The 13,912-nt window shown below is 37.2% G+C and overlaps 1 protein-coding gene across 1 annotated transcript; it reads left to right on the top strand.

The window, feature by feature from the left end:
• Positions 1 to 3,246: 3,246 nt before the first annotated feature.
• On the top strand, positions 3,247 to 13,534 carry LOC113686002 (uncharacterized). Its single transcript, XM_027203597.2, has 7 exons — positions 3,247 to 3,440; positions 3,551 to 3,629; positions 5,699 to 5,739; positions 6,581 to 6,726; positions 7,496 to 8,392; positions 8,889 to 10,469; positions 11,301 to 13,534. The coding sequence occupies exons 1-7, from the start codon at positions 3,412 to 3,414 to the stop codon at positions 11,510 to 11,512; spliced, it is 2,985 nt and encodes a 994-aa protein (XP_027059398.2). The 5' UTR covers positions 3,247 to 3,411; the 3' UTR covers positions 11,513 to 13,534.
• Positions 13,535 to 13,912: the final 378 nt, after the last annotated feature.

Genomic DNA, 13,912 nt, shown 5'->3' with positions numbered 1-13,912 from the left:
AAGCTCTTGATTATTAGGCAAATTCTCCTTATGGGTGACATAGAAAACGTATAGAGAACGGTATGGAGAACTTGCAAACTGTAGTAAGGTTGTAAACGTTTAAAGACCAGCAAGCTTTCAGCTTTAAGTATCTGCAAAATTTGCATCTTTTCCAATTTAATAGGATGGTCTCCGGTAATTTTGACGCGACACGAAGCTAAGCGAAAGAGGAAATCTTGACTTTCGGACTTTTGCTGAACTCTTTATCGATAGTGCAAACTGGTTTTTAAATAACTAGAAAAGCGTAGTTTTGGATAAGTAAGTTTCGTTAGTTTTGTCGTAAAGACCTACTCTCTTAAAATTTCCTCGATTTTAATTGGTTTTTAAGGACCACTACTAAGTAAGTTACTGTCAAAAGCTTACGAACTTTGTTTCTTGACCTTCACTGGGTGTGGAACTGCTTCTCTGTGAGAATAAAAAGCAGCATTAAATCCATTATATAATTGACACAGCTGGAGGGAAAAGAAGATGACAGAAAAGTCTGAAAATATGTGAAGCTTTTTTCTGAGGGAATCAAATCAAATGAAGCCGGGATTCAATGAGCCGAAGCGGTTTTCGTAAATACATATCTGGTTGAAATGACAAGATTTCGGGGATCAATGTCAGTGTCTAAGCAACTGCGTACCTATTCCACCCCTAACCCAACATTAACCCTAACCTGTGATCAGTTAAATGTGGCTGGGTTAGGGGAGGGGTAAGTGTGCAGTCGTTCATGCACTAACATTGATCCGATATCGGTTATCACGACAGATGTAGTGAGACGAAAATAAAACATCCCTGATCTTTGTCAAAGGTGAAAACAGAACTCCCTGAACGTTTTACAGTAAATCTCTTCCTTTCCTGGGACCAGGAAAAAGTTATGCATTTGTTAGTAACGTTTAATTTGTTACCTACACCTGGTCTTGAAATACAGCCACTACACTGGGTATGGAAAGGAGAATCATTATTTTAGTCTAAAATGCCTCCTTTTAAATCCTGTAATAATAGACAGATAGAAATGATTGTTTAAATCAATCTCCAACTGATAAAGAAAAAAAGCTTTGAGACTTAAATAGAACACAGGTAATTGACCAGAGCGCTAGGCAAGATTCAAAATGAGGGTGTCTGCGGTCAAAATTTAGGGAAGATTTTGAGAGAATTTTCGAAAGTAAAAAAAATTATTGGGGGTTACTGTACCATGAAGGAGGAAAATTGTGCAATCGGATATGCTCACTTGCCCACACAACTCTGCTTGAGGTGCGTGGGCAAGTAATCATTTCTAGACAGAAAAACGGCCCGAATTTTGTAAACATTATTAAAAAAAACCATATGGGCAAACAAGACTACCACACTATGTACGAGAATCCTTACATTCTGAGCCTGACGCTTTGTAACAGTCATGGTAAATGATTGTTCTGTAGCCCGTAAGGTGACCCTTGTTCTTTTAGACATGATACACGACCACAGGAAACTTCACCCCCACGAATGCTATTTCTTTTCTTTCATTATTGAACAAGCATCAATTAGCTTTGCCATTTTGGATCGGCTGATGCGAAGAAGACAGGTTAAGACAGTTGTAGAAGACAGGTTAACTGGATAGACGCGACTTGCATCACACTGTACTCGTATCTGGGTGAGCAAATTACTCACAACCTCTTCACGAACTGTGTGATCTAAGCCTTATGTATACTTTGGCATGCACCACTAACCAGATTTAGGATTTAAGACTCCAGGTGAGAATACGATATTGTTGAGAAACAGCGTCTTGATTTCGGCTCTTATGGTATGAAAACTAACCTTTTTAGTTCACAATATACCTTATGTGGAACAGAGTCAGTATCTATATATGACAGAACTTCATGACACACGAATTCATCACTTAGTGCTTGATTGTATTTTATTTAATTCAATTTCTACCCTGAAATCACAAATCACAGCAAAGAAGCGAAGCTAACTAAAAACTGGTAGATGAACGTGTTTCAGTTGAGACTAGTAAGAACAAGATCAGTTCACAACTTTATACCAGCGCGGTTAGGTGCACTGGTATAGTCTGAGAGAGGATGAGAAAAAGTGCCATGCAAAACTTTTCTCAGTCGTTTTATTCTCCATCTTGGGTATTTAGGCGGAAGAGGGTTGACAGAACTCCCACGCTAGCTTGTATCTTAGAGCGCTTTTTTTTATCAGTGTTGGAGAAAAGAACTTAACGTAATTAAGACCACTAATCGAAGCAAAGAAATTTTCTCACGATTTGATTGAAAACTCAAAGTACAAAACAAGCAAGCTGCATCAAGCATGAGTCAGACCCGAATTTGCGATTTGTTTTGATTTCGCATCTGATTGCTTGACAGGGTCACGGGTGGGATTTTTATGGAACAATCACACGGTGTAATAGATTAAAATCAATCCAAAACTGGATCACTCGAGACCCGCTCTAAAGATCCTGTGTGACCGCAACGGTCCGATGATTTTAGCGCAAATAAAAGAGAACTGTTCCAACACAGTCTGTCGTGGATGAGTCAAATGTGTTTTTTATTTGCGACAAACCCTATCTGTAACTGCACGGATAAAGTTTGTAATGTTTTCTGCATGAGCCTGAAGTTTCTCTTTGAGGAGCAGTGTTCTTCTGAACAACAGGTTCTCTGTACTGATCATACGATCTTCTTCAGCATGTGTATGGTTTAGAGAAAGCCTCTTACAAAGCATTGTGATTTTTTATCCCCTTTTTTTTATGCGAAAAAAAAAACGGTCCTTCTCCTCCACTGGCACAACGAAGGACCTGAAATAATGACTTCGAAATTATGTTTTCAGAAGTCTCCGATTTACGGCTATTCAGGCTGTAAAAAAATATTTGCAATTCTCGGAATTTTTCCCCAAGGCTTAGACTTGAAAAGGTGGCATATTGCCTGATGTAGGATTTAAAACAGCTCAATATATCTCTATTGCAGTAATTAATGAGTTTTGAGATGCAAAAGAGAAAATTCAAAGGCAATTTTTGACGCATATAGTATTTTACCAGTTGAAGAATTTGATTGGTGTCTACAATTTGTAAGGAACGTTTCTTCTCAAATTATGATGCTCAATAATTTCAGGCTAGACAGCACTTGCGAATTTATTTTCATTCTACCTTAGCCTACATCATAATAAATTATTTTTGAAAGACTACCTCATGTGCTAAAAATAAACTTTCTCTCCGACCAGCCCATAATTTTTGAGAGATTGCAATGTATCCTGGGTTGACACCAGGCGCGCTAACTTGTAAATTTTATGCAAATCTCATTTGAGTCTTGCGTTGGATATTCTCTCTCGGTCAGTTCTCTCACCAACACCCTCACGCATCTCCTTTGCTAAATGTCGAAGTTTTAAAACGCGGTTTCGGGGAATTATCGTCTCGCAATGGCGCTCGAATCAACATTGAAGAAGCGGTGAGAAATCTTAATCGACTGCGAAATTTCCGCACTGAAGTTTCCGCGTTTCGGTTTTGTGACGTCGCTTTCTATCGCTTACATATTCTGTGTTTTTTCTTGTTTTCCAGAACAAATCTTCTAACCATTGTAGACAGGCTCGTTAAAAAGACTGAAACGCGAGAGGAAGTCTCTGTTCCGAAAAAAAAGGTATGTAGAGGAAGGTTAGACTTTGGCGATCGCGCACGGCGCAAACTGGAAAATAGGGTCAGAGACTGAAATTTGAAGAATCGAGGCCGTTTTGCGACGCGCTTTCCGCTTTCCTCTCGTTTTTTCGTTTTTAAGAATTTGCGCATCCAGATATTTGCTGAACTTTTTTTATCTGTTTCCTTGTAAGATGTTTACGCAAGGAATTTTGGCGAAAAAAATTACGATTTGCCGTGTATGGCGTGGAACGAGTGCGATTTTGTCCATTTCGCGTACTTCGTCTAAGCGTGGATACAGGGAGAAACCGTTGGCTGCGAGTAGAATTTCGTCCTTCGTTCGTACTCTTAGCCCAAGGAAAGGCCAAATTACTCGCGCTTTTACTTATGAATCGATATATTAGGCTAAGTGGAGTGTTTTTTGGCTAAATATGAGTAATGCGCACCGACAAATGAATAGTGTTGCTTTCGATCTTGTTTAGACCTGCCTAAACCTTATTGCCGGCCGGCTGTTTGCGAATTGAAGAGGATTTGTTTTGTGGCATGGAATCTCTCGCAACTGGCAATTAGATTTAAACACTCAGTTAAACTGTATTATTCATCTCAATGTGCGCAACCTTTATAAACGAAAATTCTAGCGAAAATGTCATTTTCTTGGGTGAATTTCGTAAAAATTCTAGAACGCACATATTTTGTACTAAAACATGGCGGCGGGCGCCGTTTAGAAACTAAAAGTAACGCGCTGGCCGATAAATGTTTGAGTTTTAAAACAAATTCGCACCTTTGCATCGAGAAAAACGTTCCATCTTAAACCGAAGCGCTAGCTGCGATGGCGCAAAGCAAATAAACACAAAAAGAGGTACTTCGATCTTTGCGTGCGTCAAGTCGTACTTTCTCACAGCCGAGATTGCGTCGAGCAAACTACTAAAAATTTCCGCTTGACTTAAGTGCGCGACTTCTTCATATTACGCACGATTTTTATTGAAATGCTTTTGAAATGTTTAACGAAAATTTTGCCTATGTCAGGTAGACACACAGCTCAACTTTAAATACAGGTTTGATCTCGAAACAGTTGCAAACAGTTAGGTTTTGCGTCAGGCGCACAATCATTATTCGACACCTCGATGCGATGGCGAATTTGTGACAGCATTTGGCTTTAAAAAATTCACGCAGGACGCGCATTTCCTATTCAATGCGATCGAAATTTAATTTGCGCATAACTCCTCAATTGGTAGGTTTTCTTAGTGATGTTCTGTTGTTTACATTACTGCGCTTAGAGAAAACTGTTGATTAGGGGGCGTTCTCTGAAACATAAGATGCGAAATGAAGCCTAACTTCCAAGTCTCTTCATGAAGCCTCTCTGACTGGTCTCTAGTTTGCGAACTTGGGTTATTTTAATTTTGATCATGAATGGTAACATAGGTTATGCCAAGGCCTTTTTTTTCACAGTATGGACTAAACTAGTTTTGTTTTCAGCAAGTGTGGACAGAAATGTTACATAAATTGTTAATAAAAGTTATTTTGCTAGATTTTGTTTTATTGTGAAAGAAAGTAGATGAAAGTCATTTAAGATGGTTATACTTTCATTTGCTACCCTTTCCCAGAGGCAGTTTTTAATTTGCAGCTCCTAGGAATCCAGTAAGTGTACAATATTTCATACAGCATGCAAAAGGCCAAGAGTGGTGTCACGTGGAATTTATGGTGGCACTTGTAACTTGGAGATTTCGTTGGCTCAAATTGTTAACAGTTGCATGATTTGATCTTTTAACTTTTACGACCAATTTAAACTACTGAAAACCTGTCAGCTGGTAGATAAATTATTTGGTTCCTAGTGATCAATAAGTCGTCCAATTAATGTAGATTAATTTCTGAAAGGTGTTTGCCTTTTGTCAGCCATAAATGCTACATGCCACCAAATTGCTTGAGTTGGGACCAAAATTAAAGTTTGGTAATCAAAGTTTGTTTTTCACATCTGGAGCTGAAAGAGTCTGGTCATGACACAGAAATTGAAATAGTGCTTGATTGTCCAACAAATGGTAAATATTTATAGCATTTACATTTTACTTCCTGTTTTAGGATGAACACTTGTCTCCTCTAAGACCAGCTGTGCCTATCAGGTAACTACAATTCAACTATTATCTTTGCAAAATATACCTTATATGCTTGATATTTAACAAACATCGTACATCATTAATTAAGTTTGGCACTGACTTCAGCTAGTGAAGTTTCAATGATCTCATCAGCCAAAAGAGGTTTGATGAAATAAGTATTCTGTATACAATGTCAGATATATATGTCATTACACAAGAAATTATTGTTCAATGTATAAAATATTTTGCCATTAGATGTGTGGGAAAAATTATTTGTTTAGCTGAAAAACTTAAATATACACTTCATCAACAGTGATGAATTGTGATTGATTTACTGATTCTCAAGGTAGTTAGCAACTTACCTCTTCTCGCATTTTCAAGACAATATCCAGCCAATAAGTTGTGAGATTGGATTAAGTTTTCAGTGAAAGGTTTTGTGTAGACAAAATTTTAAATTCTCCCAGCCAATTTACAAGGAAATGTGTTTGAGCGGTAAATGAGAATTGATCAGGGGAATTTCAATAATTTTGGTTTCATCAGTGAGCCTCTAGACACAAAATTTGACTAATCTTGTAATCTGGAGGATGAGGGTAGTCCCGAGAAGGACTATTGGTAGTATTAGAGACTGATGCTTTAACAGCAGTCATCATCAGAGTCATGTCTCAACTCTGATGATGACTTTCCCTAAATTGTTGAAACATCAGCCATTACTACCAACAACAGTCCTTCTCAGGACTTCTCTTACCTGGATGATCAGCTGGACTACACAATGAATTATTACTAGTGGGATGAAACTATTTACTGCTAAAGCTTCCTCAATCATGAAATACCTCATTTAGTACTTAAATTAACAATTTTGGTGTCATAGTAACAGCAGGTCATATTTATTACCACCCACACCATCATCGGATCCAGCGTCACCCTCCGTCAGTGATCAGGAGAGTGTCAGTGATGATGAACAAGTAAATGACAAACAAACCGTTGTAGAGGAAGAAAAAGAGGAAGTCAAGAAAGGTGAGTTGACAGTACAAGGGTCTGAGAGATCCATGAAAAAAATTTGCTAAGAATTATTAGACCAGGAAGTGGGAACATTGTGAAACCCCAAACCCCTACAAGTTTTTTATTTGCCTAAGTTTGTCAATATTAGTTCTAGTTCAGCTTTGGAGCCCATCTCATGTTCTTACATGAGAAAAATCCCAGACTTGGAAGGATTTCTCTAAAGAATTTATCCCGGAATAATAACACTGTGACTGAAATGGAAGACACAATAGATATTAGAGATTTTTTTTTTTTCTTTTTTTGAATCCCAGGTATGGAAGACATGGTGGTCTAGTGGTTGGCATACTAGATTCTTACCCCCTAAACCCCCAGAAGTGATTGACATGTTACTTCTCCTTTTGATTCCAATATGTTATAGTGCAAAAAAGTTCTGAGAATGCACAAGCTTATCAGCTAGAGGGTGTTCATTTATAACGCCAAATTCTCCTGTCTAATTTATAAGGAACTGTATGGCAGTCAGAAGTGAGAAATACTTATTTCATCTTGGGACTTAAAGGTTTGATTGAGAGGTGTAGGTTCAATCACTGGCTAAGCAAGACATGTAACCTGACAGAATTTTTCAGGCGCACATGAAGTTTGGTAATCCTTTATTAATACTGAATGGTACAGGCAACATAAATGTCTCTTCTTTTGTATAAGTCTATTCTTTTGTAAATGTATAGATTATTATGTTGTCCAAAAGCAATAGCGCAGATCAGAGCCCAGTTTCATTTTCTTTCCACAGGTGTTCCCAAGCAACCACCAAGATGTGATGTGTGTGGGTTAAGAGCATTCAAGTCTTACCGTTTCATCAATCGCACCAGTGCACCAGTGCACTTAAAAAGCTTTGTCACCCCAGAGCATGACCGCCTCAGGGTTTGCAAAAGATGTTTCAGCTCACGAGAGCGCTGCCGGCAAAACCTGGCGCTTATATTGCTGCGTTCCAAGACCAGCCAGAGGATTCATCTGCGGACACCTCTTGGTGTTACCTACAATCGTGCCTCTAAAGGTATGGATTACATTGCACGAGACCTCAAGAAAAGGTTGAAAAGGCCCTATGAGGACCTCCTCTGTGATGAAACAATGGCTGATGAAGATGAAATGGAAGTAGAAGATGAAAGATTTATGTTGAGTGGAAGTAAAACAAAGAATAAAGAAGGACAATTCCCTAAACTAATTTTGGCTGAAAATGGGAATTTTAAGCAAAGTGTAGTTACACCACCCTCTCCTGTTAAAAGTGTTGGAATTGTGACTGTTGTGAGGCATCAAAGTGGAAAATACAATTCTACACCAAATTGTTTCACACTTTATGGAGATGTTGACAGCCTAAAGGACAAGGATAAAGCAAGTGAGCAAGTTGAGAAACAGAACGAAAATAATGCTCCAGTAAATGTAACAGAAAATCTCAAAAAACTGGTGGATCACAATAATTCACTGCCAACAGCTCTGAGTGGATCAGAGAATTCTGAGATAAACAACATCAATAACAAGTTGACATTTCTGGACCATGCCTATGCCTTACCACCCCCCAAGGGTAAGATGTCACCATCTCATAATGCAATCCCTAAGCCTGTTAAGTCTCCTCTTCCAAAGGCAGCCAAAGTGGAGAGTGGTGTTAAACAAGAGCCTCAGAAAAAGACAGGTAATTCTAATCTGTACCTTATTTGAATCAAAAATTAGAGTCGTGAGATTAATTAGGAAATGATCACCAGCTTATTTCTTTCACTCCCAAGATCTAATTAGTAATACTCCTTACTATCTGCTATACAATTCTTATGATGTTAGTTCAGAGAATTTGGTATTGGATCAACTAATCATCCCATAATTGATATTCCTCTCTATTCTCATCACCTACCTGCTTGATATTGTATTGATATTGTGAGGAGAAATTCTGTCTTGGTCACTTGTGGGAGTGAAAGGGTTAAGAAATTCTTGATTGTTTCACTTATCCTTATCATCAGAAATGTATAGAGAACAGAGCGGAGAATATGCACATTGATATTAGGGTGTAAAGGATTATTTAGGGGACTGGTAAAGTATGATGGAGAAAATCAAAGATGAAGACATGGTCATGCACAATCTCTTTCCAATTACTTCCTTCAACTTTCAATTTTATTGTTTTATTTTTAAATCTGCAGATGGCCAGACATCTACTACAGAAAGAACTTGTGGAATAGTCTGCTTTCTTTGTGACAAACTGGTCACAAAATCCTACAGCTGTTACAAGAAGGAAAATGCCCCTGATAAAATCAAGCATCTGTTTACCCCTGGAGTGAAGATTGTCAAAGTTTGCCGTAGGTGTATGCCTTATAAGAAACCCAAAGAAGCTGATAACGGGACAGGAGCTGGCAAAGGGAAAGTGAAGGTTGTCAAAGGAAAACTTGCAAAACTTCACAGTGCCAAGCTGATCAAAAATGCCAAAACAATTGGAAAGGTCAATTCTGTCAAGGGAAGTGAGAAAGCAAAGGTCACAAGTGTGGAAAAGAACAGTGTAAAGTCACCAGTAAGAGATGACAAGAAAAGAAAAGACAGCGGAAAGGATGAGAAGACCAAACCTCAACCAGCTTCAAAGAAATTGTGTACACCAGCTGTACAAACAAAGAAGGCTCCATCGACAAAGGGAGTGTTGACTAAAGAATATAAAATAGTGAATGTGAAGTTTGTGTCAGCTGTGCCAAAGGGCATTCAGACGATTGTCAAAGGAGCATCAAAGACTGATGTTGGAAAATCAAACAAAGGTTCTAATGTGAGTAGTAAGGCATCATTAACCTTACCAAAAAGCAATGTACCAAAAAGTGATACGAACTTGACAGAAAAAGCGAACAATAACAGTACAGTTGAAAAAGAAACTGCTACAGCAAGTAAGCTGAAGTCAGTGTCAGTAAAAGTAGATTCTGGGACACAGTCAATGAAGTCTATGATTGGTATCAGCAAAGTGAAAGGTAAGGAAAGTGATTCATCATCACCAAGTGAGAGTGTTTTGAAAGATGATACAGATTTGTTGATGAGTAAAAGTGGGGACTCTCGAGAGATAAATGATGTTGATGTTTCAAATGTGCCTAAGGAAAAAGAAAAAGTGACAGAAAATATATGTGCTGAATCAAAAGCAAGTGAAGATGTTTCTACTATTGATGTGGAGGACATTTCAAAAACAAGTTCCAAAGAGAAGAACAGAGAAGAAATGAATTCAAAAATGACTGTAACAGACAAAGAGCCAAAGGATAAACAGAGTGAAAAAGACGGAGAAAAACTTGAAGAAAGTAAATTGGAATCTAAAAATACAGAGGAACCCAAAGAGTCAAAGGAAGTCAAGGAAAAAACAACAGACTCTAAAAGCATTTTGGATATTATTATGACGAGGGGAAGACGATCAGCATCACTCTCTCCAGTTGTATTGAGAGGGACAGATTCTTCTGAAGTTGCATCACCAAGGAAGGGAAGAAGTTCAGGGACTCCAGACAGAAAACGCGAAGATAAACAAATAATGCCCACAATAATGACCCGAAAGAGACTGGCTTCATTTTCTGAGTCAGAGGCAGAGAAAAAAACAGATGAAACTCCTGGTGGCAAAAGGAGGGCTGTTGCTGCTGCCTTGCTTGAGAAAATGTCCAGGAAAACTAATGATACACCATCTTCCACAAGTACTGCTTCAAGCAAAGTAAAGCAAGAGCATACTTATGCAAAGGAAAGTAAAGATGCAAAAGAACCAGATAAAGAAGGTGAGAACACATTTCCGCAGAAAAAAAAAATTAATTAACATCAAACCTTTTACTCCCAATTCCCCCCTAGCTGCTACACATTTCCCTGTAAATTAGTTACAAGAATTTGTTGTGAAAGGGTTAATACATACATGCACAAAAATAAAAAAATATGTAAATTTTTGAGGCCATCTTACATAAGGGTTTTTGCTCCTAAAGCATGCTCCAAGGTCATTTTGCATGACATGTTTACTTGAGGGAGCATACTATTGGAGTTTGCCCCTGATTATACCAAACATAGAGAGCATTTTGAGGGTTTAAATAATACTTTCAGAGATGGACTATACCTATGAAATTATTCATACTCAGCATGAACTTGGGGAATGGAATCTGGGAGCAAGACACATTTGTGTGCATTGGCTTAAATGCACAGAAAACAATTAGTATGGGTAATAAGTTAAACATGATTTTGAGTGAAATGTGGTGTTAATAAGCACATGTAAATTTTTCAAAGACAACAAAATTGCATGAGTGCAATTTATAGTCTTTGAAATATTTAAAAGTGCTTATTACACCAAATTGCAAGAGAAACCATGTTATTACTTGTAAATAATGTACATGAAAAAACATCACAGAAAGTCGACACAAACAAAATTTTGAAAGCAGGCATGGACTATTTGTAATTTTCACATGTGTTACAACTTTGCCCTCCTGTTACATGTGAATGCAATTGTTTTCAACGAATCAGAAACATGTAATTTTTCATGTACATTATTAGGGCAAAAAAAGGTAACGATATATTTATTTGACCACATCAGTGATGTTTTGTTTTTTTGGCTTTTTTTTATCTAGTAAAGGGGCATTCTATGACAAGAAGAAATCAAGTACCTGTGAAATGTGCAGGATGCAATGAAAAGGTTGTGAAGTCATACAGATGTGTTATGCGCACTGAAGCACCTTCACATATCAAACCATTATTTGCCCTGCAGCCAGGAGAGATGCTGCGGATTTGCAGAAAATGCGTAAAGAAAAAGGAAATTGGTAATGGCAAGAGTAGTTCCTGAAGCAGATAATTTTATGATGTTTCTTAAGTTATTTACAACTCAAGGTATCCTGAGGTACTGAAACTATGACATAAATTGATACAATCAAATTTTTTGTGCAAACAGTTTTACAGGTAGTAAAACTAAGTTATTTATCTTCAAGTATTTGACTTATTACAGTGCATCTGATAAAACTGGAGCCATAGCAATAAAAGGTAATTTGAAAGCTGATTTAAATATCAAGAAATTTCAACCTACCTGACACTTTTCTGAATGGTATAAATCACCCAACAACCTAGTTGGAACTAAAAGCAGTAATTTAAATTTTCAAATACATTCTCCTTCAACATGTGAGGATGTAAAATTACCAAAGATCAATGGCTGGAACTTGACTTTTAACATGCCTTCTTGGAAATAAAAATTAATTGAGTAAGAGATTTCCTTTTATTGCCTTAGTGGCTCCAGTTTCAGCTGGTGCTTTGTGGCATACCTTTGTGCCTGTGTTGGATACACATACACAGCGCTGCCCCTAGAAATTAACCTATATGTAACTACCAAACCTAATGACTTGGTATGTAGGTTTTTTGCACACAAAAATAGGGGTAAACTATTGAAATAAGTACATTGTTGTAATTGGCATCAGCAGCATTACATTAATATTCTTGAGCTGTTTGTATGCATTTCAGTATTTAAGTGTTATTGCAGTTTATTATATGTATGTTAATCCTTTACCTCTTAACATCAGTATGCATATTCTCCATATTGTTCTCTACACATTTCCTAAGAAGCTGATTAGGAGAATTTGTTTAACAATCAAGAGTTGCTTTAGTTGGTGATCATCTCCTCTATTCTTATAACTTTCATGTTTGATTCAAGGGTGATATGGTAGAGAGAAATTAGATGCTAGTCACTCTTGGAGGCCAAAGGGTTGATCAACACTTCCAGTCCTGCAAATTGTGTTGGACATAAGTAAGAGAGATGAGATATTCCCACACCAGGATCAATGCATAAATAGGCTCAACCTTTTGACTGGCAATAATATGAACATCGTCAAATCTCAATTTCCCAGTTTCACATTTTGGACACTCACATCAAGAACAGGTGATTGACTCTTGGATTAGCAAGTATTTTAGTTCTTTGGAAAAAAAAAATTTATTTTGAGATTATGGAGATTTTTCCTTGGAACTTTTTATGATTTTCTGTAAAAGCAGGGATATTTACCTTTCTCTCTCTTTCTTTTTCTTTTCTTTTTTTCAATTAGTACAGAAGGGAACTATAAGGTTGTGTCATGGAGTGGAAGGCTTATTAAGTGTCCAGAATCTCCATTTTCTTTTCACTCTTAAGCCCTTAGGTTTATTGAGAAGTCTAAACACTTCTGATGTCTTTCTACTTCACAATGACATGTTTTTGTCTAGTAAGGATCCATAGTATGTTAAGGGAGCATCCTGGTCCAAAATGTTTTAAAGGTCAAATTTTGATGATCCTTTTTGGCCTTTTCAAATTGATTCCTTCTTCATTACATTTGAAATAAACACAAAAACATAGAAGTCTAGGAACTAGGCATATAATTGTGCTAGCCTGATATAATTTTTGTGAGGTGTTAACTCCATGTTTGATGAACACATGTGATTAAGAAGGCACATTTTGGGATTTTTCTCCAAACCAGAGAAAATTTGAAAATTTGGACTTGGCAGATTTTAGTAGAAAAAATTGTTAAGTAACACTAAGTTCACCAGATCACCCTAAGCTATTGCTGACCTTGATTCTGAAGAATTAATTGGTTATCATCACCATGTTAGATCTATTTTATAGAAACTTCAGTTTAAAGGAACTCTGTTTCATGCTTGTAAATAGCAAAGAATTAAAAAAGATTGAATAGGTACATATTTTAAGGCTGTAAATTTTAAATATGCCTGACAAATGAGAGAAGTTTGGTATTGTTATTTGTATTCCTTGCCACATCTATCAGTTATACACCAGCATGTATTGATGCCTAATTTTGAATGTGAGATGTATTAGTATGTTCATGAATTACTAGGAAAATAATACATTTTGCTTATGAGAAACATCATTGTATATTTTTGTTTTAATTCTTTCCATGACCTCATTTTTTAAGACAGTATAACACTTTCAAAAGTAGTGGTGGATTCAAGGGAGGGTGAAGGGGCTGTTTGGAGACTGTGACCTGGTAGCATAGCCCAGGTAAAGCTACATGGGTGATATAACCAGCAATTGGTTGACCATAAATTTTCCAGCTTTTGCAACAAAGCTAAAACCTTGATTGAAGCACTCTGCCAGGACAAAAAATAGGCAAACTGATGAACAATTTGGGCGTGAAACAAGCTGACCACAGTGCAAATCAAGCTTGATCATTTGACGTTTGTTAGCCTTCATCACACTGCTTCTTTCTCTTGATTTTTT

This window comes from Pocillopora damicornis, chromosome 12 (genome assembly GCF_964200805.1).
Source record: "Pocillopora damicornis chromosome 12, jaPocDami1.2, whole genome shotgun sequence".
NCBI lineage: Eukaryota > Metazoa > Cnidaria > Anthozoa > Scleractinia > Pocilloporidae > Pocillopora > Pocillopora damicornis.
This window is presented reverse-complemented; position numbering and strand designations above follow the sequence as displayed.